This window comes from Heterocephalus glaber, unplaced genomic scaffold (genome assembly GCF_053883595.1).
Source record: "Heterocephalus glaber isolate CG9 unplaced genomic scaffold, H.glaber_assembly_v1.0 deba00001444, whole genome shotgun sequence".
NCBI lineage: Eukaryota > Metazoa > Chordata > Mammalia > Rodentia > Bathyergidae > Heterocephalus > Heterocephalus glaber.
Genome location: NW_028258297.1, coordinates 15,230,581 through 15,254,236, shown reverse-complemented (window position 1 = coordinate 15,254,236; position 23,656 = coordinate 15,230,581). Strand labels below are relative to the sequence as shown.

The 23,656-nt window shown below is 33.8% G+C and overlaps 1 protein-coding gene across 47 annotated transcripts in view; it reads right to left on the bottom strand.

Moving 5' to 3' along the window:
* The window catches only part of Sox5 (SRY-box transcription factor 5), a 973,116-nt gene that overhangs the window by 50,694 nt on the left and 898,766 nt on the right, over positions 1–23,656 (bottom strand). For 44 of the 47 annotated variants that reach the window (XM_087213447.1, XM_087213465.1, XM_087213460.1 and 41 more), the window contains one exon: positions 18,522–18,668. The exons of the other annotated variants lie outside the window; for them this stretch is intronic. In XM_087213447.1, coding sequence (XP_087069573.1) covers positions 18,522–18,668 — 147 coding nt within the window. The remainder of the gene's footprint in view (positions 1–18,521; positions 18,669–23,656) is intronic. 47 annotated transcript variants of the gene reach the window in all.

Genomic DNA, 23,656 nt, shown 5'->3' with positions numbered 1-23,656 from the left:
TTGCAGCACTTTGTCCCAGTTGCAACAACCAAAAATGTCTCTGGACATTGCCAGATGTTTCCTGGGGGACAAAACCACCCTGAGTTGAAACCAGCTGTGCTGTTGTAAAGACATTTGAACAGTTGCATTTGTAATAAAACTGTATCATTTTTATTTATCGTACTGTGAACGTACAGGTACAATTCTTCTTTAAACTTTTCTTCCTTCTCTTTTACTTTTGTCTTCTTCATTCCCCTTAAAATTTCTCATTTATCTTTTGAGACTTCAATTTTAGATTATTTTTTATCTAACCTCTACTCTTTATTTCCAAAATATTCTAAAAACATATTATATAAATACAGTTTCCATATATTTAAAGAATGTCATATTCCTTTAGCCCACAGTACCAGAAGGAAAGCTACTTATAGAATTTTTCTAGTTAATTTGAAAAGAACAAGACGAATATAAGTGTCAACAATAATATTTGACAAGAACAGCTATGAACCAGTTTAAAATCTACAGTGTTGCAGTTCAACTTTGTTTAACCTCTCATCCCCAGACAACTTCAAAATCCTAATTATGATGGTTATTTTGTCCTATGGCGTTCATTACATCCGGGTGATTGCTATTATCTTTTAAAGTGATTAATAGTTCTTCAACCAAGAGGCTAAAAGAAATCATACAGCAGTAAGAATTAATGTTAATAATCATACCAGATCTTATTAACCTCTAAATGTAAATCTCCAAAAGCTTTCACAAATTCTTTAGAGAAATTGAGAAGTTGGTCACTGAATATACAGGAAACTGTAATGCATTCTTTCTACCATCTGATCAGTCCTTAAATTCACAATTACAAAGCATTTGTCACTGTTACTTTACTATTAGTTCTACTTGAAGATACATATAGAAATTAGACAAGGACTACAAAATTGTCAAATGGTGGGATGGACTGGCATAGTAAACATGAGCTTCCGGAGCAATAAAGCTTTACAAAACAAACTCTAAAGAAATGGACGTCATACTGATCAAATTCTACCATCATCTCTCTATTGCAGACGGCTCTGACAGTATCTGAAAAGGAGCACAACATCTCTACTGAATCTACAAAAGGAATTACTATCAAATAGCACAATAAAATAAACACCCTCAAAAGAAATTAGCTGCCAACTAATGCACCGGAGTCATATCAAAGAGAGTTAAAATATTCCATGGTGCCATGGACAGCTTATCATTCAGGAAAACAATACTGATGAAAATGTTAATGACATATTGATGATCTTAAAACCAAATCACATATTTTGAATCACATATTTGGGTTTATAATTTTCTGGTAAAACGGAGACAGACCATGTTTAGATTGCAACCTGGGGAGATGGGGAGAGGAAATAGAAGGCATAATCATATTTAAAATCATTGAATACCAACTCCATTAGTAGAATCAAGGCCTTATTGCCAAAGCTCATATATGTGCATGTATGAGTCCTAGGATTCTCAGTAGTCTATTTAAAGCTTAATGACAATCTTACTTAGGAGACTTGAGTGGCAGCCAGATTTTCTAAGGTGTGGAATCATGGGTAAAAATGGACATGTGTGAGATGGGTGGTGAATGAGACATAAAGCTGGAAAAGGTTATGCAAAACCAAGGAAGCCCCTAATGTTTCTGATTGTAACAATCATATCACTATATTTCACTTTCTTGTTTTAGTTGTTTTCTTGAATTCTTGATGGCAAAGTAATCAGATTACAAACTGTTTAAGAAAACTTTTCCCATTAAAAGAATCTTCACTGACAACCTGAGTACTCTCACCCTTTAGATTACTAAGGTATTATTAGCATGTTGACATTTTTATCACTCACACATTTCTTGGGTAGGATCCTCAGTACAAAAAAATAAAAAAAAAAAAAGATATTAAAAGATATTCCAATAATCTTGTCTTTAGTAAACCTTAATGCCAAGAGAAGAAAGGACCAGCAAGCAACAATTTCTTTGAAAGACAAGATTGAACACTGAAATCATGCTTTTTTTTTTTCTTAATTCTGAAGAAGTTTTTATTCACTATATGACAGAGCCTACACACCCAATTTAAGTGCTATTGGCCTGGTCCCTGGCAAATTTTTATGACAATCAAGTCATAAACTATTTTATAAAATCATTACAATTAAATGCCAAATGGATTCATATACTGTTTAAGTCTAAATAAGTATTTGAAATGAACATCACAAACATACTTAACATTACTCTTTTAATGGACCTACATTATTTCAATATAAAACACATACCAATTTATACACATACAAATTCTTTTCAGTCACTTAGGGAGGAACCAATATTGCAAAAAATGAAGAAGAGAAAGGAAAAGACTTTTAGCCCACCTACTGACAAAAGTTAGGAATCTGCCCAGGTTTATTTCAAATAAGTAGTGTCAAAGGTTACCCACAGGCTATTTTATAGTGATTTATAGCTGATGCCTGAAAATCTCCTTTATTTTAATGATAACCTCAATAGAGTCATTAAGGCATTCTTTATCTTCATGGCAAGGACCAGGAGGGAACGGATATCTTTAAAGAATTCCACGAGGTGATGAGTATTTATACAGAATGTCAATTAAGGCCAGATTTTATGTCTTACCCTGAAGACAAAATATTTCTTTTCAACATATCCAAGGTGTTTAACTTGATTATATATTCTGCCTATCAATGTTATAGTATTAAATTCAAAGTATAGACCAAAGAAAATTACAACAAAAATGAAAAGGCTTAAAATTCAGCATCAGGTAAGAGTATGATTTTAATTATGATGATCCTGAATCTGTATTAAAGCTCTCACAGCATAATGATTCTTAAGTGTCTGTACTGAGTTAAACGTGTCATGAAACATGAGGAATTGTAAGATTGATTTATCAGATACTCATTTAAGAAAGTCAATTAGAATAGTTAATATGTGTTGAAACTCAGCTGAAATTCCTCATGTTTAATTTTTCCAAGCCCATAACATTATGACAATAATATACTTCACAGTCTGAGCAGCATGAAAGAATTTATACAGCAATAATAATGACATCATTACCAAAGAGTTTTTGATAATATTGTTTAGACTGAATTTTACCAGAGATTTAATTTTGAATGTTCCTGAGATCCACCAGATTGCCACTGTAGGACATGGTGGAATATATATGTACATAAAATGTGTATGTATGTATATACGTGTCTACATAAGTACCCACATATACATATATTATGTATATAAATGTGTATATATGACATAAATATGTATATAGATGGCATATTTTTCTGCTATTCTTCAGCTAGGTTGTTTGAAATAAAAGAGAAGCAGAGAAAGGAAATTTTATAAAGATTATCAAAACAGGAAAACAAAACTTTCTAAAACTTTACTTGGATTATATATATTATATATATTATAATATTATTATTAAACAATACAATAAAACTAGTGAATATTAGTGAACCCTATGCCTTTCCTCGCAGTGCCCACCTTACTCATCAGCATATGTAAGGGTGCTACTCAAAAATGTGTTCACTGTAAATAAACTCACAAGGCTGATGTAAAAGTCAGAATGCCCATTAATTAATTTATACTTGACCAAAATTTTTATTTTAGTTTATTTTAAAATTTATTACTGGACGTTTTGAACCCAGAGGCTTCACTCTGAACTACACCCCCAGACCTTTCTCTATTTCTTATTTTTGAGACAATGTCTTGCTAAGTCACTATATTGCTCAAACTGGGCTCAAACTTACAATCCTCCTGCCTTAGCATCCCAGAGTGCTGGGATTATATGCCTGTGCTCCCATGACTTCTGGCTTTTCTGAGTGTTTTCACATATGCTTTTCTTAATTTCAAGATAACTCAAAAAGCCAGTTTCAGAATCAGAATCAGGACAAAAAAAGTGAACCACGAGTACTTCATTCACACCATAGTAAGGGCTGGTAAACAATGCATGCTTCACAACAGGTAAGATTTCTCCAATGATCACAGTGTTCAGATTTCCTAAACCCAGTTTATCTCACCTGGACTAACAGGATGAACAAAGACAAACCTTATACAGTGGACCCTTGACTTACAAACTCAATTTGTTCCTGAGGGCAGCTGTAATTCAAGTTGGTCAATTGAAGGCTCAGGTTCCTCTCAGAGCCTTCAAAGTCTCTCTCCTGTACACAGGCAGATTTTGGTATCCTTAGAGAGACATTGGCCCAGGATTTCTCAATTAACCTTGCACAGGAAAGGATGTTGTAATGTTCCTTCCAGAACTCTTTAAGGTTAAATCTGTGTCTGAGACCATCTGGAGGGACAAGCGCCTGGCATTCTGGTAATAACTCAAGACTTTGGTCATAAGTTAAAACTAAACTTCCGGTCATAACCCACGTTGATCGTATGTCTGGCTGGTTGTAACTCGAGGGTCCACTGTACAGTTTCCATAAACTTTCTGTGAACATACTCTCTTCTATGTAGTACAGTAGTATTGTTACATTCTTCCTAATTGCAATCATATTCTGCTCACATTGCCCTAAATTTAACCTTTAATGGTCCAAGCCATTCTTTCTGATTACTATTTTTGTAGCAGAGATAGAGAGATAGAGCAATAACTATACGCCGAGTATCACCCTTGGTGTTAAGGATGAATAAAATAGAATCAGACGGGTAGACAAGGGCAGTAAAGTGTAATAAGGGGTGCACTGATACTATTCAAGGAGAATGTGGCTGTGAGGTGGAATCGAATAGAATGGGGTAACCAATTCCTTACAGAAGTGATGGTTGAGGTAGACATTCTGCAGGTGCTAGACAAGAGGAGAAAGTGGAACTGAGACCAAAAAAAAGTATGCTAGAGATGCAAAGTGGTATAAAAGTAGGCAAACAGAAGTGAAAAAACATGATGCATTAGAAAGTAATTCACTTGGAGCATATACTTCCGGGAGCAGAAAAAAAGGTAAAAGAAAGTAGGTTAGTGAAATAGGGGGACTAGATCACAGGATGCCATGGAAAGGAAGTTAGACTACATCTTTTAGACACTTTCATCTTTACATTTTCTTTCTTCTTAAGTTCACTTGCAAAGTGTCCTAGAGATGCATTGTAGCAGAGCATATTTGTTTCTTCACAACTCAGATCAAATTCAACAGCCTGGTCTTTACACTGTCTTTCAAAAACATTCTAAACATCTCATCTTCTGGAAGGAATTACTTTATCCTATTTTTCCCAAGTTACATTAGAAACTTTCTTCTTTATATCCCTATTATTACTGAATAGAACTTAGCCACCATATTATAAGGGATGGTTTACTTAGCTGTCTTCCCCATTACACTGTATAATGTATTATTCTTTATTTACCCACAGTGCCCATCATATTATAGACACTCAAAAGGCTAATGAAATCTCAATATATGTTGTGCTGACATCTTCTACAAGTTAACTCTAGAAACCTCATTTATTTATAATTATGTGATTTAAATATATATATATATACACACACACAATCAGTGAATGAGCATATTACTTTGTTTTAAGCAAAATGCAAACTCTTTTGCTTGGAACAGATCAACAGTGTCTCTTTCCCAAAAGACATTCTCTTTTCTCCTTTCCCATTGGAAGATATGTCATTTACAACAAGCTATATGTTATTAACTATGTGTTTTAAATGGATCTGGTTTTTGAAATGAGATTCAATCACATTTTGAAAGAATATTTTTAAAAACATACTTTAGTATTTATGTCTAACTTCTCCATATTTTATATGTCTGAAATTCTACAATATAATATGGCTATACAGATGTTTCAAAAGTTTACCTTGAAATAGCTAAAAAACATATTAATGGTTTATTAAAAAATCCCTATACAGACACATTCTCTTTGATCATATTGTATTAGTAAATGTAAGTTTGCAAACACTGATATGGTTAAAACTAAATCACAAGCAGTGATAATTAAGTGTTCGATTTATATTATTGAGTTGTTATAACACAAATATTTAATGTAGTAAACATTTATTGAGAGCATATTAGGAGCCAGCCACTTAAAATTCAATTGATAAAGGAAGTGTTTATAATATGATCCATCTTACAGAATTGATCGCACCTTTACTTATTTTGTTGCAAGTCCACAAATTACAGTCCCAGATATAACAGATAAGCCTAGCTTACTGCAACTCAAGGAATGCTAATGGAAAAAAAAAGCAAAAACAAAACAAAATTACTTAGAAGTTCTCTTAAAATTGGATTATAACCATCATTTTTAGATAAATGACAGCACTATTTGCATGAAAATTGGCACTAAAAATTCCATCATTTGACCCAAAATTCTCGTCTTGCCCTGTATCCATATAGGACTGGCCTGACAATAGAGCTCCCACTGACTTAAAATGATACTTTGATCCTCAAAAGAGTTGGATAGAGAAGTAAAGAAAACACAAATCTGTACCTATCTAAGGACATTCCTGTTGCTGTCATAATGCTTTTTAAAACATACTTCACAACAGTATTTTTTCTTATGTTATTTTAAGTGCTACTGGAAATACTAGAAGAGAAGAATTTTTGCAGCATTTCATACTTTCTATTTCTGGTCTCAATTTCTTTTTCTCCTATTTATGAAATATCTACACTGCCAAAAGTCATCAAAAATGTACAACAAACAGCAGCTTAAATTATATAGTAAACTAGGAAAATAAGATTCCTTGTTTCTTTAAAGGCCCGGTTTAAATCAAGGTCTTCTACAGAATTCCAATGCTCTTAAATGGTTTTTGCAAAGCACTACAACAAATCTTTAATAAAGCAGAACTTGCAGTTTTACGAAAATGTCATATTATTACCCTTTTCTGGTATTGGCAAGTACTTATGGAAAAAATAGTTTTTATCTATTTGAGTATACACATTTTCTTTCATATCATTTTGATAGTGTAAAGCAAGAAAAATAAAATTTGGTCTTTATCCAACATTTAGATATCCCATAGTTATCCCACTGAAAAACCCAAATCATAAAGAATATTTCTAAAGACATTTCGGTTTTGAAAGAGTCACCCAGTGAAATGAGCTAGTCCACAGCTGGGAATGCTACAACTGCTAAAAGCTGTGGAATATTGCAGTTTTGACTTTCGCAGCTCATAAAGCAGAGTGTGTAATTCTAAGATGCGCCCTGATTACGTTACACATGCAAGATGGTTCAGGGTGGGGAAGGGGCAGCTTCTTCTCAGGATTGCTTAAATACATGATTCAGGGTTAGGGAAATTTCTAGCTGCTCTTGATATTTAGAAAAGTTTTCGCATATCCACGCTACTTTTCAAGCAGCACTCTAATAATCAGGTTTTTAGAAACAGTCAATATTATGAGCCATTAAAGATGCATCTTTCAAACAATATCTATAAGGCTGAATTTTTGAAAAAGTAAAATTCTTATTTCAGTATAGACAATCTTTCAAATATATTTTCAATTAAAAACTACTCTTAAGTGAAATAAGTAGGACACACATGTGTAAATACCAAATTGTTTCTCTGGTATGAGAAACTGAAAGTGTAAATAAGAACCAAAATGTATAACAGATAACGTGAAATAGGAAGAAAATGTTCAAAGGGGAAGGGGAACTAGGGAGGGGGTGTGGGGGAAAGGAAAGAGAAAGAAAAAATGAGAAATGAAGGAAAAAACAGAAACAAAACTTTTGTAAATAGGGAGGGGTGGAGGGAGGGGGGTTGAAGGGAAGGAAGGGGAATGGGAAAAAAATAAGAACCAAGATATATCATGTACAAATGCAAATTCCCAATGATGAATGTGATCATGATGTATACCTAAAATGTACCAATAAACTTAATCAATACAAAAACTAGTTTAGAAATTATTCCTCATTTCTAAAATATAAAGGAGTTATCTATATTTCAAATAGGTCTTATGTTCCTATATTTTCAAACTTTAGGAATATGAGATATGGTATATGTGCTTACAGATTCCTCTGATCATATTTGTCATATTATAAATTCAGCTAATGTGAATTATACTGCACACTGTGCATCTGAAGATATTTTTTCAAATTTAATACAAAACAAGTCATGCAATTTCTAGTCTTTGTTTAAAAAAACATAATGTGGAATGACTGGGTTCTTCAGTTGATTATTAATCTTAATGAGAGACATATGAATGATGATAAAGAACTTCATTGTTTCAGACCATTTTAGACAGGCTCTGGATTAAAACAGTCTGTATTGCTCCTTAAATTAATTTTATGCAATCCATGTCAGTTCCACATTGTATGTGCATGAGTGAATGTGAAAACAGGTATAACTAAAAAGAATCTCACTTTATGGAATACAATAATGTAAAACATATTATATGTTTACACATCAACTTTATCAGTAATATAAATTGAGTATTAAATGCATCATGAAAGTATGTTTGAATAAATCATATGAGAATTTTTTTTACCAAGAAAATGACGAACTTATTTATAGACGTTTTTCAGAAACTTTACAGAAATTTTTGTGCTTTTCTAAGTGAGTTGTACTGTGTGACTGAATGACAGGAGGTGTAACTTTTTAAAAGCTTATAACTAGAGGGAGGGAAAAAGAAAGTAGAGGGAAAAGAGACAGAGGGAGTGACAGAGAGAGGAAAATTGTGAATGAAAATTGATTTCTAAAACATTCAATTTGGTACTTGGCAAGCTTATACTAATGATAAAAGTGATGTTATTCACAATGGAAAAACTACCGTTTCAGTTGTTTTAAGATTGTAGCATATTTTTTAACCCATTTAAAAAAAATCTTAAAGATCTTTAAAGATTTTAAAGTCCATTGAACCTAGCAGATCTGTCGAAATCTTACTGCGCTATAACGTTCTGGGGAAAAAAGTACCAAAGCAAAAATCAGATGAATCAGAAAGTAGGTTCAGTTTTCTTATTTGGCTTGTGAACTGGTTCATAAGACACTAAGTAAAATAAGAATTCCCAAACTCCAAAGTACTTGTACTAAGCACAAATATATAGCCAAAAAAACATTTAATGACTCAAAACACTAGACCTTGTACTTTGTTTTAGATAGGGGAAGGCAGGTACGAAAAATTCTATTTTCTTAGATGACCAATGGAAAACCACTTACAAAGTAAGTGAATCTGAAAAAAAAAATCTAGAAATATTCTAGGTTAAATCCACACTCCTGGGCCTTACTTGCTGCCCTTCTTGAGATCTATGTGATTGTCCCTTTCTGTCTCTCGCCTTCATGATATCATTCCCTGTGTACACTGTGCTACATGACCACAGACATCTCTCTACACTGCCCACCACTATCTCCAGTCCGGAACTCTGACACCGATGTGTCAATAAACAAGCAACTAACAAACATCCGTCAAAGTAAACCAGCTTTTCTTGCAAATGGCATTGTCCAAATATCATTAAGGCTCATATTCCAGAGTGTTCCTAAGAAAATACAGTAAGTATTGTAGAGAGGCTTAAAGTATTAATTAATTGGCTTCAGAGCTGAAACAATAATTGCCTTTGCCACAAATTTTTTCTTTGCCCACCCTAAGAAAGGAAGAGAGTGTGTACATAATTGCAACATTCTGATAGATGGTGTGATGACAAATGCAAACTACACCATCTCTCTTTCAAAGTAAGTGTGTTTAGAACATAATGCAAAATATTTTATATGACAATGTCCTGTGTGATCTGGTTTTTCTCACTTTGCAACCTCATTCTGTTCTTCATGTAAACTTCACTCCAGCTATCCTGGCCCTTTCACTTAACCTTTACTTCATCAACCTTATTCATAGGTTAGGGTCTGTGAGATTCCCAGTCCCTCTGCTTGGAATATCCTTTTCTCAGAACTTTGTAGGTGTTTTGTCAGAGAGGCCTTCCCTTATTTTTATTCCTCAGGATCTCCTCTCTTAGCTCTTTCTATCCTGTACTGTTTTATTTTCTTCACTACTCCACAGAAGGATATTGATTTGTTAAACTGCATAGTTTGTCTCTTCCCATTAAACTACAAAATCTGAAGAGAATGATCTTTGTTCACAGCTGTAGTTCTACTGGCTTAACCTAAACTTGGTATATGATAAGCCATAATATATGTTGAATATATGTTGATTAATATATGTTGAATGATAGATGTAAGCATAGGGTGCTATGGATACTGAAAACTGTCCTTTGAAAGAATAAGGAAAGAACATAAGAGATGCAAGCCAACTATATGTGATATTGCTTAAGCTTGTGATTAAGCCACACTTGAAGTCAGAATACTTTGCTTTTGAAATGTGAATGAATATACTTTCTTTTTGCTTAATCCAGTTTGGGTTGGGTTTTCTGTCATGTGCAACTGAACAAGTACTAACAAATAAAATTGTCGTCCTCATTCAGTGAAACAAGGTAATGTCCTGGGAAGGTGGTTACAGTTTTATTTAAATAAGAACACTGTGATATTGAGTTACTCTGAATAAAATGATGTCACTAATGGAATGGGGGCTCCTTTTCATTGTAGGAAGGTAAGCAGAGAAAAAGTGACCTCTTTGTTAGGTTATTGTGTGTTGGATGAACAGTTTCTGGGCTTCTTTCAGACTTAATATTCCACAATTCTACAAATAAAATGTCTTATACATGTTAAATAAACAAAATTTTTTGAATACTTTGGGTTTTGAACTTGTCTATCTTCATTTTAGAACACTGTATCTCCATTTTGTTACTCTCACACATCTCTCTGTTAATTAAACTATTGATTTCCTTGTGCTACTCTTTAACATTTTAAAACATTAGTAGAAATCTTCGTTCTAAGAAAAATTCAGATAAAATCTTATGAATAAATATGTATGCATTCTATTTTCCATCAATCTAAGTATGGCAGTATTTACTGTCATTTTATAAAGAAATTTATTCTTTGGGGAATCTTGGTGAGAAAGATCACTAAAAGATTTTTTCTACCTTGTTAAAAATAATGTGTAAGCAGTATATGTTTAATTGATACAGAGAAGTAATCGACTGAGCTTTAGAGGCATCCTCTGTGACTCAATTCAAACACTTCCAGTACAGGCGAGAGCTAAAGTGGTGAAGAGGGGTTAACTAGCAACACCTCACGACAGGCAGATTAATAATTCAGGGAGCAAATAAAGGATCTCAATCCGTTTGAAGTATTTTAGAAAGCCAAATTTATAATTAATTCTCCCAAAGAAAGGATAACTACAGACTAGTGTCCCTTTGCAGTTGCTGACAAAATACCGTAATGACTTGGCATTTTTAGCTGTGGTTTTCACTGAGGTTGTACTACCCTCCTGAATCATGATACACTTTCATATTGTTTTTGGTTCTCTAAATGATTTCGATTTCTAACTGCCTGATTTTTTTTTTTTGGTACCGGGCATCGAACTCGGGTCCTTGCTCTTGCGCAGCAGGCGGCGAAACCACTGAGCTAAATCCCAGGCCCAAACTGCCTGATTTTTATATTAAAATGCTTTGAACATACAGCTTTTCAGACAGTGGATCTCCTTTAGGTTAAACCTATTTTAGAGGGCAGCTTGCATTTGTAAAGTATGATTCTATGGATCTTCTTGTCTGCACATGTCCAACATACTCTTCTTTCCCCATGGTTTGCATTATTAAAAAGCTCTGACATATCTCATCACGCTGCGTTCAAGACAGGTTCCTGTCAAAACAAAATCAATACACCAGGAAGCAGTGCCCAGGCTAGTAGGATTCAAAGGACAACACCTCAATCCCTCTGTGTACTTTGCCTTTTTATTTAATGCTGAGATTATAACTATTCTCTTTGTTTTACAATTTTTATTGTTTTGTGGTGCAAATGTAGCCAATGCTCCCCTTTCAAGTCACAATATATTGCCAAAAGATCTATTTGGTTATTTAATGCCCTTGAGCTTGAAAAAGCTCTGTTTAAGTCTCTGGCTGTCTGAAATTCCCTTCCACTGAGCAGAAATGAAAAAGGAAGGAGGAGGTTCATCACAGGGGTTCTGTTGATAACACTTTATTTAATATATTGCTGTTTAGTAACATGAGACTACAAAAAGAAAACTATTTAAAATGACAAGGTGACTGTGTTATTTCCACTGTAAATATGTCCCACCCAGGAAGTGATGATAATGATAATGGCCACATTTACAGTTTAAGTCTATGGGGTGATTCTTCTTAAAAGAATGTACCTCTTGAGACTGACTCATCCATAGCACATTTCAAAGGCTCACAAAATAGTTATTTCACAGACATTGAAATAAACGGAGAGGGGGTGATCAGCAGCTATTCAGTAAAGCACAAAGCAGCTATACAGAACAAGGTATTAGGGAGATTTGAGCGTTTAATTGATTTGCCTGACAGTGTTTTTAAAGCATAAGAATAGAAATGGTCAATTTCAATGTAGTCATAATTAGTTGAGACTAATATCCCTTTCTGCTCTGAAGGTGTAGGAAAACTGGAATCTGCAAAAGTACCAGGCCCAACAGTTTTAGTACAGATCAGTGATTTTATTGGATGCTTACACATAGAAATTAATGGCTGCTCTTCTTTTATGAATACTATTTCAGCACCGTGGATTACTTAGGGATACTGCATTCAGAGACCAATTCTCACCTTGTGCAGTGAATAATGATTATTTGAGTTTTGATCTGAAAAACTGTAAGTGTAAGTCAAGCAACAGAATTCTAGGGGTGTTTACATATTGGTAGTAGCCAGAAACTACTACTACCCAAAGTATTTCATGGCCAGAGGAAATATGAGAAATATTAAATGAGATTACACTTACATACTGAGCAATGCAGTTTGGACTTGTGTTGAGCAGTTTTGAGGAGTGTATTTGGACTTTTCATCATGGAAATAATCTTGTTGTGACCTTAACACTTCCCAGTCCATTTTAAAATGATGACATTTCCTTGATGTTTGTGTTCCATCTTTAAAGTATATTTTGTCATAATAGTAAAAATAATGTTTGTATAGTTTGCAATGGTGCTATTTGGAATTGGCTGTGATTATACTGCACTATGTATGCGTTTTTGTATTTTGTCTTTCTTGCCCATAGGCATTATAAAACATTGTTTGAAATTACTAAAAATGCCTTCATTTCCCCAATCTGTTAGAACTTGTCCCCAGTCAAGATGAATATTGATTATCCTGACTTCTCATTCTCCAAGTATATCACAAAGTAATTTTGTGTATGTCACACTTACTAGTATTAAACTCCAAAATCTGACCCTGCAGATCAGTGTCTATAGATATGTTCATTTCATAGTCATGAACTATGTGACTGGTAGCTTTGCAGCAAAAAAGGTGCCTAGTAGGAGTCACTGGCACTACTGTGACTACTAACACAAGCACACAGCCACCAACTTGAAAAAGATTTTCACTGCTGTGCCCATGAAAATGGACCAAATAACAATAAAATTCCAGTTCCTGTTTTTGAATCTGAAGCAATATTTATAAAGAAATTGGAGTGAAAAGGATGTGATTGTGTCTGGTCAGCTGGTTAGAGCCATTTCTGGCTTGTTTCTTTTCCTTGTCATAACTCCCAGGTTGCTACTGCTGAGCAAATGGGAACATCACTGCCAGAAGTATTTGAAAAGAACAGAAAAATTGATTTGGACAATCTGTGTGTTCCTATTGATAGAGACACAACGGTGACTAGGGGTGTGACGAGGGTCATTGCAAGGTTAAAAGAAAAGCACCCAGGAATTCTCTCTTGTCATCAGCTTTTCGAACTAAATGGTTTAGGTTGCTACTGGCAATATATAAGTTTCCATCAAATACCAAGAGACATCTAGTCATATTTATAAGTTGTCCTTCGAATTTTCCCAAGGGGTGGCTACTTTTACAATGGCAAATTGCTTATAATGGGAAGTTCACATGTTTGGTATACTTAGGACATAGGATTTCTTGATAACATGCAGTTGCTTTTCATAACAGTTGTGAGCTGTCTATGAAAGTGAGTATAAATACTCTTCCTCCTGAGTTAACAATTTTAAGTACTAAATTGCTTCTATTATTTTTAAAATAATGTATTCTTAGAAAACAAATGTGTCAAAAGATCACATAGTATCACACAGCACAGGCTATTCATAGGCTCTTAAATGACTGCAACAATATACTTAGAAAATCATTTAAATAAATAAATATATCATAAAAATATACGAGGTGCTAAGTATGCTGTATATGAGCCCATTCTGGAGCAGAATCTAAACTATAAAAAATGTAAACATTTTAAAGATACATAAGCAGATTCAAAGCAATTATGACTGCATATGAGATTCAAAAATAGCCCTCAAAAATGCTTCAGTTAAATAATTTTCTTTAATATGAGAAAGTAAAATTGTTTTAAAAATTTCTATGACACAATACCTCTTATGCAAAGAGGCTCAAGATTTTATAATAACATGTTCATTATTTACCAATATTTAGCTATAAGCTCAGCTATGAGATACATCTGAGCTAGGTGAGCATCAGTGAAGAGCTAAATATATTATGCTTTAGTTAGTCAATGAAAGTAAAATATTTCTGGAGTAGGATCCAGAGGGGAAATTTTTAAATGATTGTTACGGAAACAAATGTGCATGTATTTAGAAAGATAATAACTGCTGAGGAATTTTTTAAAATCCGCTGACTGCCGTAATACTCTATCATATTGTTTTTGGCAAAAAGGTGATATAAATATACATAGGTTTTTGGCTTGTGACTAATAAAGCCTAGATATTAAAAACATTAACCAATGACAGTATGTCAGGTATTAATCCAAACAGTTCACAAATCATAAAGTTCAAGGATGTGTAAGTCATTAAGCAAGTTTATCCATGTTCTCAAATATAGATTCTGAATAGAGCAGGTTTTTTTCCTGTTTTCACATTTGCAGAACACAGTTCGTGTGTGCAGTGTTTAGAGGTTCACTGTGAGTCCTCTAAAGGTTTCTTTATCATTTAATATTATAAATAATTATGTTCCTAGGCGGCAGTTCAAAGCTCAGTACAGCACTCCTACAATGCCACAGGCAGGTCAGCTGACTTTTCTCCAAAGCTGCTCTCTCTGGTGCTGAGGACAGACAAAGTGATATGTCTGTCATACGCCATTACCATTAGAACAGCATCTTGTTCTTTTATTACAACTGAACTCCGCCAGATTTCTCAGCAGGAATGCTAAGTGAAATCAATGTCTTGGATTTCCAGGCTGAGCTTGGAGGTCACAGCCACTCTATCATTTCTCAGCATTATCCTTTCTCTCTCACACACACACTCCCCAAGCCTCCAACTGGCACACAGCAGATTGAAAACAGCATGCATCAGAGGACTCATGCTGTACAATTTTACAGTCTTTTGGAGCCCCTCCTTCTCATTCCTCTCTTCCATTTTTTACAAACTGCAAATAAGTTTTGTTTCTGTCCCTATCTGGAGTTGTGAGGCAAAGGCAAAGGCACACCCAGCAAGAAGGGCAGGCAATAAGATTGAGAAAAGGTTGATTTGTGACAACTGTCAACAAGATCATTATCTTGACATCATCACCTAGATGTGACCTACAATTCCATTGCTCTAAACAGCAAATGTACTTTTAACTTAAACCATCAATTTCCCTAATTCCAGGTAGGTACATAGATATCACAAAGCCCTCAGACAAAATAATTCTATTTTATAGTGAGATAGACATGAAATCTTGCCCATAAAACACTCAGAAATTACCAAGACACTAATAATTGATTATTTAAAAACCTAAATATGACAACAAATGCTAGCTAGTATATATGAAGAAAATAGCTCTGTGAAGTAAAAAATGTGTACTATGCTATGTATAAATATAAATTTCAGGGTGCAAGAAAATAAATTCAAGTATTATAATTGGTCCTCTCTATTTACTGTTGATTGTACTTTTTGGGAGGCAGGTTCTTCATTAAATGACAGTGATGACACTTACTGGTATGGCTCTTTTTAACTCAGTACACTTTACCACTGAGTTAAATTAACACAACCAGATTTCAGAAATCTTTCTGACATAAAGCAGGTTACAGACAGTATGCTAGATGACACTGAGCAAGGAAAGGACATATTTTTATTAATCATTGTTTAAAAAAAGAACATTAGGGCCGGGGATTTAGCTCAGTAGTTCCGCCGCCTGCCTCGACAGTGCCAGGTCCTGAGTTCGATCCCCGGTACCAAAAAAAAAAAAAAAGAACATTAATTCCTGCTTAAAACTTTATGTATATTTTTACAGTGGCTAATGGGGAAAAATAGTTTATTTTTTTCTTAAAACTTTCTTATATGTAAAAAATTCATGAAAGCTAATTTTCAAAAAGTAATTTCAAGGACAGACTCAGTTATATTTTTAAATTGTGTATAATTATGGCAAAAGAAATAATCCACTTTTTCACTAGTATTAAATAAGTGAAAGTATATAAAACCATAAGACATGGCATAATTTTAATACACTACACAGAGTCTTCTTCACCGAGTGAAGAAGTTTCCTAATCAAAGCAAAGAAAACCTTCAGTCACTTTTGTACTTTTCATGGTTACTTAAAAATTATTATTATGGCAACTGCTCAATAAACATTTGAATGGATGGGGCCAGGATTTAGCTCAGTGGTGCCACCGCCTGCCTCTCAAGTGCAAGGTCCTGAGTTAGATTCCCAGTACCAAAAAACAAAAACAAAAAAACATTTGAATGGATGAATGGATGGATGGATGGATGAATGAATGGATAAGTGAACAGAAACATAAATGGAAGAGCCTATCTAGCATCAAAAGCATAATGACTATTTGTACAAGTACTTTAGTAATAAAATATTAATGATAAAATGTTCCAGGTGTAAAAAAAAAATCCATAAGTCATTCAAAAGTGAATTACATACTATCAAATCTTAAAACAAAACTAAACAATGAAAAGCACTATTGTGAAACATGATGTGAAATCACTAATAAATCAAGGGAAAAATCATAGAACAATACCTAACAGAGGTATCTATGTGAGACCAGAACTATGCTGCTACAGCTATTTATTTTACTCAAAGTTAGCCTGTACATATAATACATTAAAACTGCTGGGCCATGCAGACATCAAAATATCACTGCTTTAAAATTAAATTGTATTCAATAAATGTTATAATTATTACGGAATTTTAAAACCTTACATGCTGCTGTGATTACAAAGAAAAGCAAAACAGGCCTTAGACATACATTAAGCAAACAAGTAAGGCCCATTAAACAGCTGAAACAGATTTAAAAAGTAGCACTGTATATTCCCTAATGTCACTGTAGTGTGCCCAATATTTCTTCCTGTGTATTTATACATATTGGTGATGAATCAAGGCCCCATCTTTGTCCACGTTAAGTTATACTCCCAAATGTATTTCACTCGTAAGAACGTGTGAAGGACTTGGAAACTCTGGGAAGATAAAGGCTGGAGTGTCCTTTCTCAGCTGAATAACCTCTTCTCCTCAATTCAGTTTCTAGAGTAAAACAAGAACTGTGAAAGACATCCTGGTGGGGCCTCCAGGGTATGGAGAAAGATGTTTGTAAAATTACTTTTTCTCTTCCAATATTTTCTAATCCTCTTCTCTCTGTGCTTCTTTTAACTATGGTGATTACCCTTGCCCCGTTACTCTTTAGACATTTCCATGTGACATTCATAGAGTCACAAACAGAAGCAGTTTTCTAGATAATTCAGAAAAGTATATTTTGGGAGTAATGAACTGTCAGTTTTCTGCATAAAATTTTCTAATTTAGTAAAAAATTTGAGGCATTTTCCTGAATAATCTCAGGGAATGCTATTGTAGGGGCAACTCTTCTCACTTTGTATACAAACATCCTAATACAATGCCATGTAAATAAGACCTTAACAAACCCAAAATACAAATACATAAACACTGCAGAATGGTTTTTCTGTTTCTCTCTCCTTTTAAGCTAAGGTACATACATTATGTGAATTTCCCCAATACTTTCTCGTGTTTTCTCAAGATATGTTCCCTTAGCTCTAAAACCAAAACTGTTCCTAAATAGTCTTATAACTAATACTATTATTATCTTCATTTCTTTTCACAATAATCTCAGTAAATGGCTGCTATATCTAAAATTATATCTATACCATACCATATTATAGCAGTTATTGATTTAAAAAAAAACCCATATGTGCTAATCCTACTCATACTTTAAGATCTACTTCAGTTGCTCCTTCTTTGGCAAACACTTTCCCCTCTAACTGAAGCTAATCTCTTCCTCCTAATAACTTCCAATGTACTCTTATCTGTGCATTTCTCTGTAAAATTTATTATTTTGCATCACAGAGAACGGTTACGTGGCTATTTTTATAAATATCTACTTTTAAACTTGTAAGCTTCCTTAGTCCAGTATAATCACCTGATGAATCACTGTGTCACTCAGATTTTTTATAATAGCTATCAATACATGTTTTTGAATTAAATTATAGATATATGTATGGAAATTTATATGCACATCTATTGCTCCTAATGGACTCCTACCTCTACGTACAGCCAGGGATTTGCCCCATTGCAGGCATGTAAAGGACCTTCAATAAATACCATTAAATGAAAAGGAAAATTCTAAGTGGCAAGACAGGGAGCTTCTTCAAAAGTGTACCTTGCTTTTGGGTGGTGGGCTGTTTGTGCTCTTGTCTGTGTGAATGCTGGTAGGAGATACAGCAGCACCAAGGTTGCCTTGGGGTATGCCTGGGAGCTTCCCTCCTGGAGATACCTGCATTGCAGCTAGCTGGGCAGCATATAACTGCTACAGAAGAAAAGGAGACAGAAAAAAAAGACTATCAATAACAAAATAAATGCTCAGACGTATATTTTGCTATGGGCATTTTCATTTATGCCCTGGAATATTTAAAGAAAGAAGCTGTCACCTCAACTTAACGACTTGTTTCTCAGGGGAGATATGAGAGATACCTCATGTAAGGACTCTCAGTAGCATGATGTCCAGGAACTCACAGCAAATAACAGCCATCCATATTTACTCTTTCCAATGTCTATGGAAAACATTCATATCATATTATTTGGTCAAGAGCTCTTTTTGCTCTACATTAAATTTACACAGTGTGTTAAAAAAGAAGGCAACTTTGTATACACAGTCATTTTCTTACTATCCTTATTGGTTCAATTACTGTATGCCTTTGTTGCTTCACTTATTGAAATGAGTACCTGTAACAATTTTTCTGAGCAATAGCTGTACAGAAATACAGAAAAAGCATTGTGAGAGACCAGAAGGGGAGTATTTGAAGAGCATCATCTGGTCAGTCTACCTACATTGATAAATATTAACTGGATGCCTGTCAGAAGTTCACTTTATTATAGTATATAAACAGACAAATCTCAAATTATCTTGAGGATTAGGGTTTTAAGACTTTCCAAAACACATACTCTTCCACTAAGCTATCACTTAATAGTTTTCATTTAAAAACCAAGAAAATGATCGTTAACAAATTATTAAACTAAAAGGAAAATTTTATTTTTATAATGATAGCTACATGATATAGCATCCGAAAACAAGGAGCTTGCATTACAATAGTCACATCAAATATTAAGATTAATACTCATTTCATCTTCATTTAGCATTATGTAAAATGTTTAACAATCTGATTGAGAATATATTATTAAATTTTATAATGTGTGTGTATACAACATATCCCAATTTCCCACTTTCAATTTGGCTTGAGACTCCATGGATAGTTTTTTACTACACAAGATAGAAACTTCTCTACTGTGAAATAGTTCTTTGGAATGTCTTGATTTTTTTCTGAAAGAGAAATTTCAAAGGATAAAATTGCTCAGGATAAGCCATAGAACCTAAGTGGGGTTTCACCACAAATGAAACATGAAAACTGCAAACAGAAAAATACACAGCATTGTTCACAGTTTCCAGACACTATAACCTAAATGAAATCAGGACATTAAAATTAATGATAAAGTTATGGTTTATTTTTATGCAAAGTAATATAAGATATATTCCGGAGAAATACTGAACATCATACATTACTGAAATGTTTTCTGATTGTCAACAATGATTGTCTGCAAAAGAATCATTAGAATAATTACATGTGTCATATCTTATCACACTCAATCAGCAAGAAGAAAAAGATTTAATTCCTAATTCTTAGATTACATAAAGAGTAAAAGAATAATTAACTTCAAATATGAAGACTTCAGAGTTTATTATTTTTTTAAACTATTAGAAGTGAGGTATACACCTGCATCGATGTTAAAAACTTAGACTTTATTTTCCATAATTAGAAAAAATAGTTTTATTGTCATTATTCTGAGCTCACTTAGAACATATCCAAATATCCTAGTGATATCACTTTGAAAATTGAAAATGTGTTCAGTAGACTATATATGCTCATATTGAATTTAAAAAATGTAACTATTTTAACATACTAGTCACTAAGAGTATGTTTTATAAATTATATTTTATATTGGCCTTTATAATATTGTATTTTATATTGTGTCCTTGTCTTGGAAAATGATTCTACTGGTTATTACTCCTAGGATAACAATATGTAGATAACTTTACTTTTACCTAACTAAAATTACTAAATTTAGCAGAGAGGACACGGAGTAAACATCTGTAGGTGAGAATAAACGTGAACAAAACAGTTATTCATGACTTTAGTTTGAGTCTTTAAGATTTCATAATATTGAAAAATTGTTGTCTGTTATTTAGATAAATATTTTGACCGGTTTTCCATAAATGGTGATTCAATAACTAAATATCAACCGCTACAGACAGATTCACAACTTTCAAAGAAGTATATGAACCACTACTAAAAATATGAACGTATACGTAGTAAATTTAAAGGTTGGAGATAACAGAAACTTTGAGTACAAAAATCATACACATTCTGGCCCTACTCAAATAAATGCATTACTTTTACCCTTTCACATATGAAATTAAGGTTCATCTGAGTTAAACTGTCCTAAAATGTGCCTTTGAACTGAAATGGAAAAAGTTGCCCAAGGTCACAGAGCTTAGGGCTGGAGTGGAATTTAGGTCTGCTTTTGTCCAAAGCTCTGGCTTTTTAACTGTTCCTCTAGAAGAAAAAACAATGATTCTTGAAGGAGCTAAAAATATTGAGACACAAAAATGTAGACTGCAGAACAACTTGAGAAAACACGAGAGCTGCTTTAGGAATATATAGAAGGACACAAAATTCTTATCAACACATGAGCACCAGAAAGACAACAAATAATTAATAGATTCCAATCTAATCTTTGGTGATTGTTTCTTTTAAAAGATCATTTCTGAGGACAGTAGGAAGGACAAATAAAATATTAAAAAATGTGGAGAAAGGAGAAATTTAATATTTTAATGATTTATATTTTTAATATAAAATTCAGAAAATATAATGCTCTGAAGAAGTTTAGAAGTCACAACAAATTCCTAACATTAGTTTCAAGGTCAGAGTCATGTTATTCTGCAAGGCTAGCATAAGTGAATCTGATTAATTCAACAAAGTAAGTGTCCTTTTTAAATTTCAGTCTTTAAACTTTAGTGTCTCAATTTTTCTCTGATGTTTAAAACACATCAACTATTTTCATAAGAGTACATTTATCCTAATATATCTTATATTTACCTGTTGGTTTTATGTTCTATGCTTTAAAGAAAGATGTTAGTTAGGTCTTCACATAGGAAAGGAAGAAGTCATGCTATCTTTATGTGCAGATGACATGAAATTTTAAAAAGAAGACCCCAAAAGCACTCCAGCAAAAGACTCTTAGAATAAACAAATTCAGCAAAGTAGTAAGACACAAAATAATGCCAAAAAATCAATAGCACTTCTGTACATCAATAATGAACCCATGAAGAAAAAATCAGGAAAACAATCCTATTCAGGGTAGTTAAAAAAAGAAAAAACTATCTAGGAATTAACCTGACCAAGGAAGTGAAAGACCTATATAATTAAAACTATGGTACACTCAAAAGAGACTGACAAGGACATCAGAAAATAGAAAGATATCCCCTGTGGTGGATAGCTAGAACCAATTGATCATACTACCAAAAATGATATAGAAATAATGCAATTCCAATCAAAATACCAACAGCATTCCTCACAGAACTAGAGAAAACAATCCTAAAATTCATATGGAAGCAGAAGAGAACCCAGAATAGTCAAAGTAACCATGAACAAGAGCAAAGCAAGAGGCATCACAATCTTAGGTTTCAAGTTATATTATGAACCTGTTATAATAAAAACAGCGCGATCCTGGCACAAAAACAGATACAGTGACCAATGGAACAGAACTAAGGATGCAGAAGCAACCTCAGGCACCTTCAGCTATCTTATCTTTGACAAAGGGGCCAAAAGCATATGCTGGAGAAGAAAGCCTCTACCAAACAGTGCTGGGAAAACTGGTTTTCCACAGGCAGAAAAATGAATGGAGATCCATATGTCTCACCCTGCATTAAAGTCAAATAAACATGGGTCAAAGATCTAGATATGAAAATAGACACAATGAATCTGCTGGAAGATAAAATATGTAAAATTCCTGAAGACATAGGCATAGGCAAGGACTTTCTTCACAGAACACCAATAACAAAAGAAATAACACCAACAATTGACAACTGGGATTATGTCAAATTAAAAGCTTCTGGGCCGGGATTTAGCTCAGTGGTTCCGCTGTCTGCCTTGCAAGCGCAAGGACCCAAGTTTGATCCCCGGTACCAAAGAAACCCAAAAACCAAAAACTTCTGCATAACAAAGGAAACAAACAACAGAGTGAAGAGCCAATGTACAAAATGGGAAAAGTGTTTTGTCAGGTACTCCTCCTCGGACACAGGACTAAATCTAGAATATTTAAAAGATTCAAGGTAATTAAACTCTCCCAAATAAAAGACCCAGTCATAAAATGAGGAACTGAAATGAATAAACACTTCATGTAGAAGAAGTGCAAATGGCCAATAGTTACAGGAAAAACTTTTTAGCATTTTTGACCATTACAGAAACTCAAATTAAAATAATACTGAGATTCTATCTTACTACAGAATTAATGGTTATCATCCAGGACTCAACATTAAATTCCAGCTAGGTTGCAGGGGGTAGAGGAAAGAACCTTTATATTGCTGGTGGGAATGTAAACTAGTACAACCACTATGGAAATCAGTATGAAGATTCCTCAAAAAACTAAAAATAAAAATTTCATTTGACTCAGGTATACTTGTGAGTATCTTCCCCAAAGAGTTATAGGCCTACTATTACTGTGATACATATACCGCCAAATTTATAGCAGCACAAGTTGTAAGAGCTAAATCACAAAAGGAAAATTTTGAATCATTTATAGGAAAGTAGATGCACCTTGAGAATGTAAAGCTAACGGAAATAATTCAGACACAGAAGATTAGCTATCCCATGGTTTTTCTTCTATGAGGAGCTGAAAGTATAAATAATTTAAAGAGCCAAGTAAAAGAGATGTTAGGGATCAGGAAGGCAGACTTTGTGGAGAAAGGAAGGAGAGCTGGAAATGGGTTTAATGAGAGGGAGGAGAAGGGAAGCAGCAGGAAAAAGGATCAAGATACAATATGTGTATGTACCACTTCCCCACGATGAATGTATTTGTCCCATATTGCAAACATATACGAATGAAAATACAAATCAAAAGAAAGATCTTAGATAGGTTTTTGTTCTGAAAACTTCATGTGTACAATTGAAAGAAGGGCACAGGAGCAGGAAGGAGCCAGTTGCTGCAGGGGGTACAGAGGACGGACGTGTGGAGCAGTGC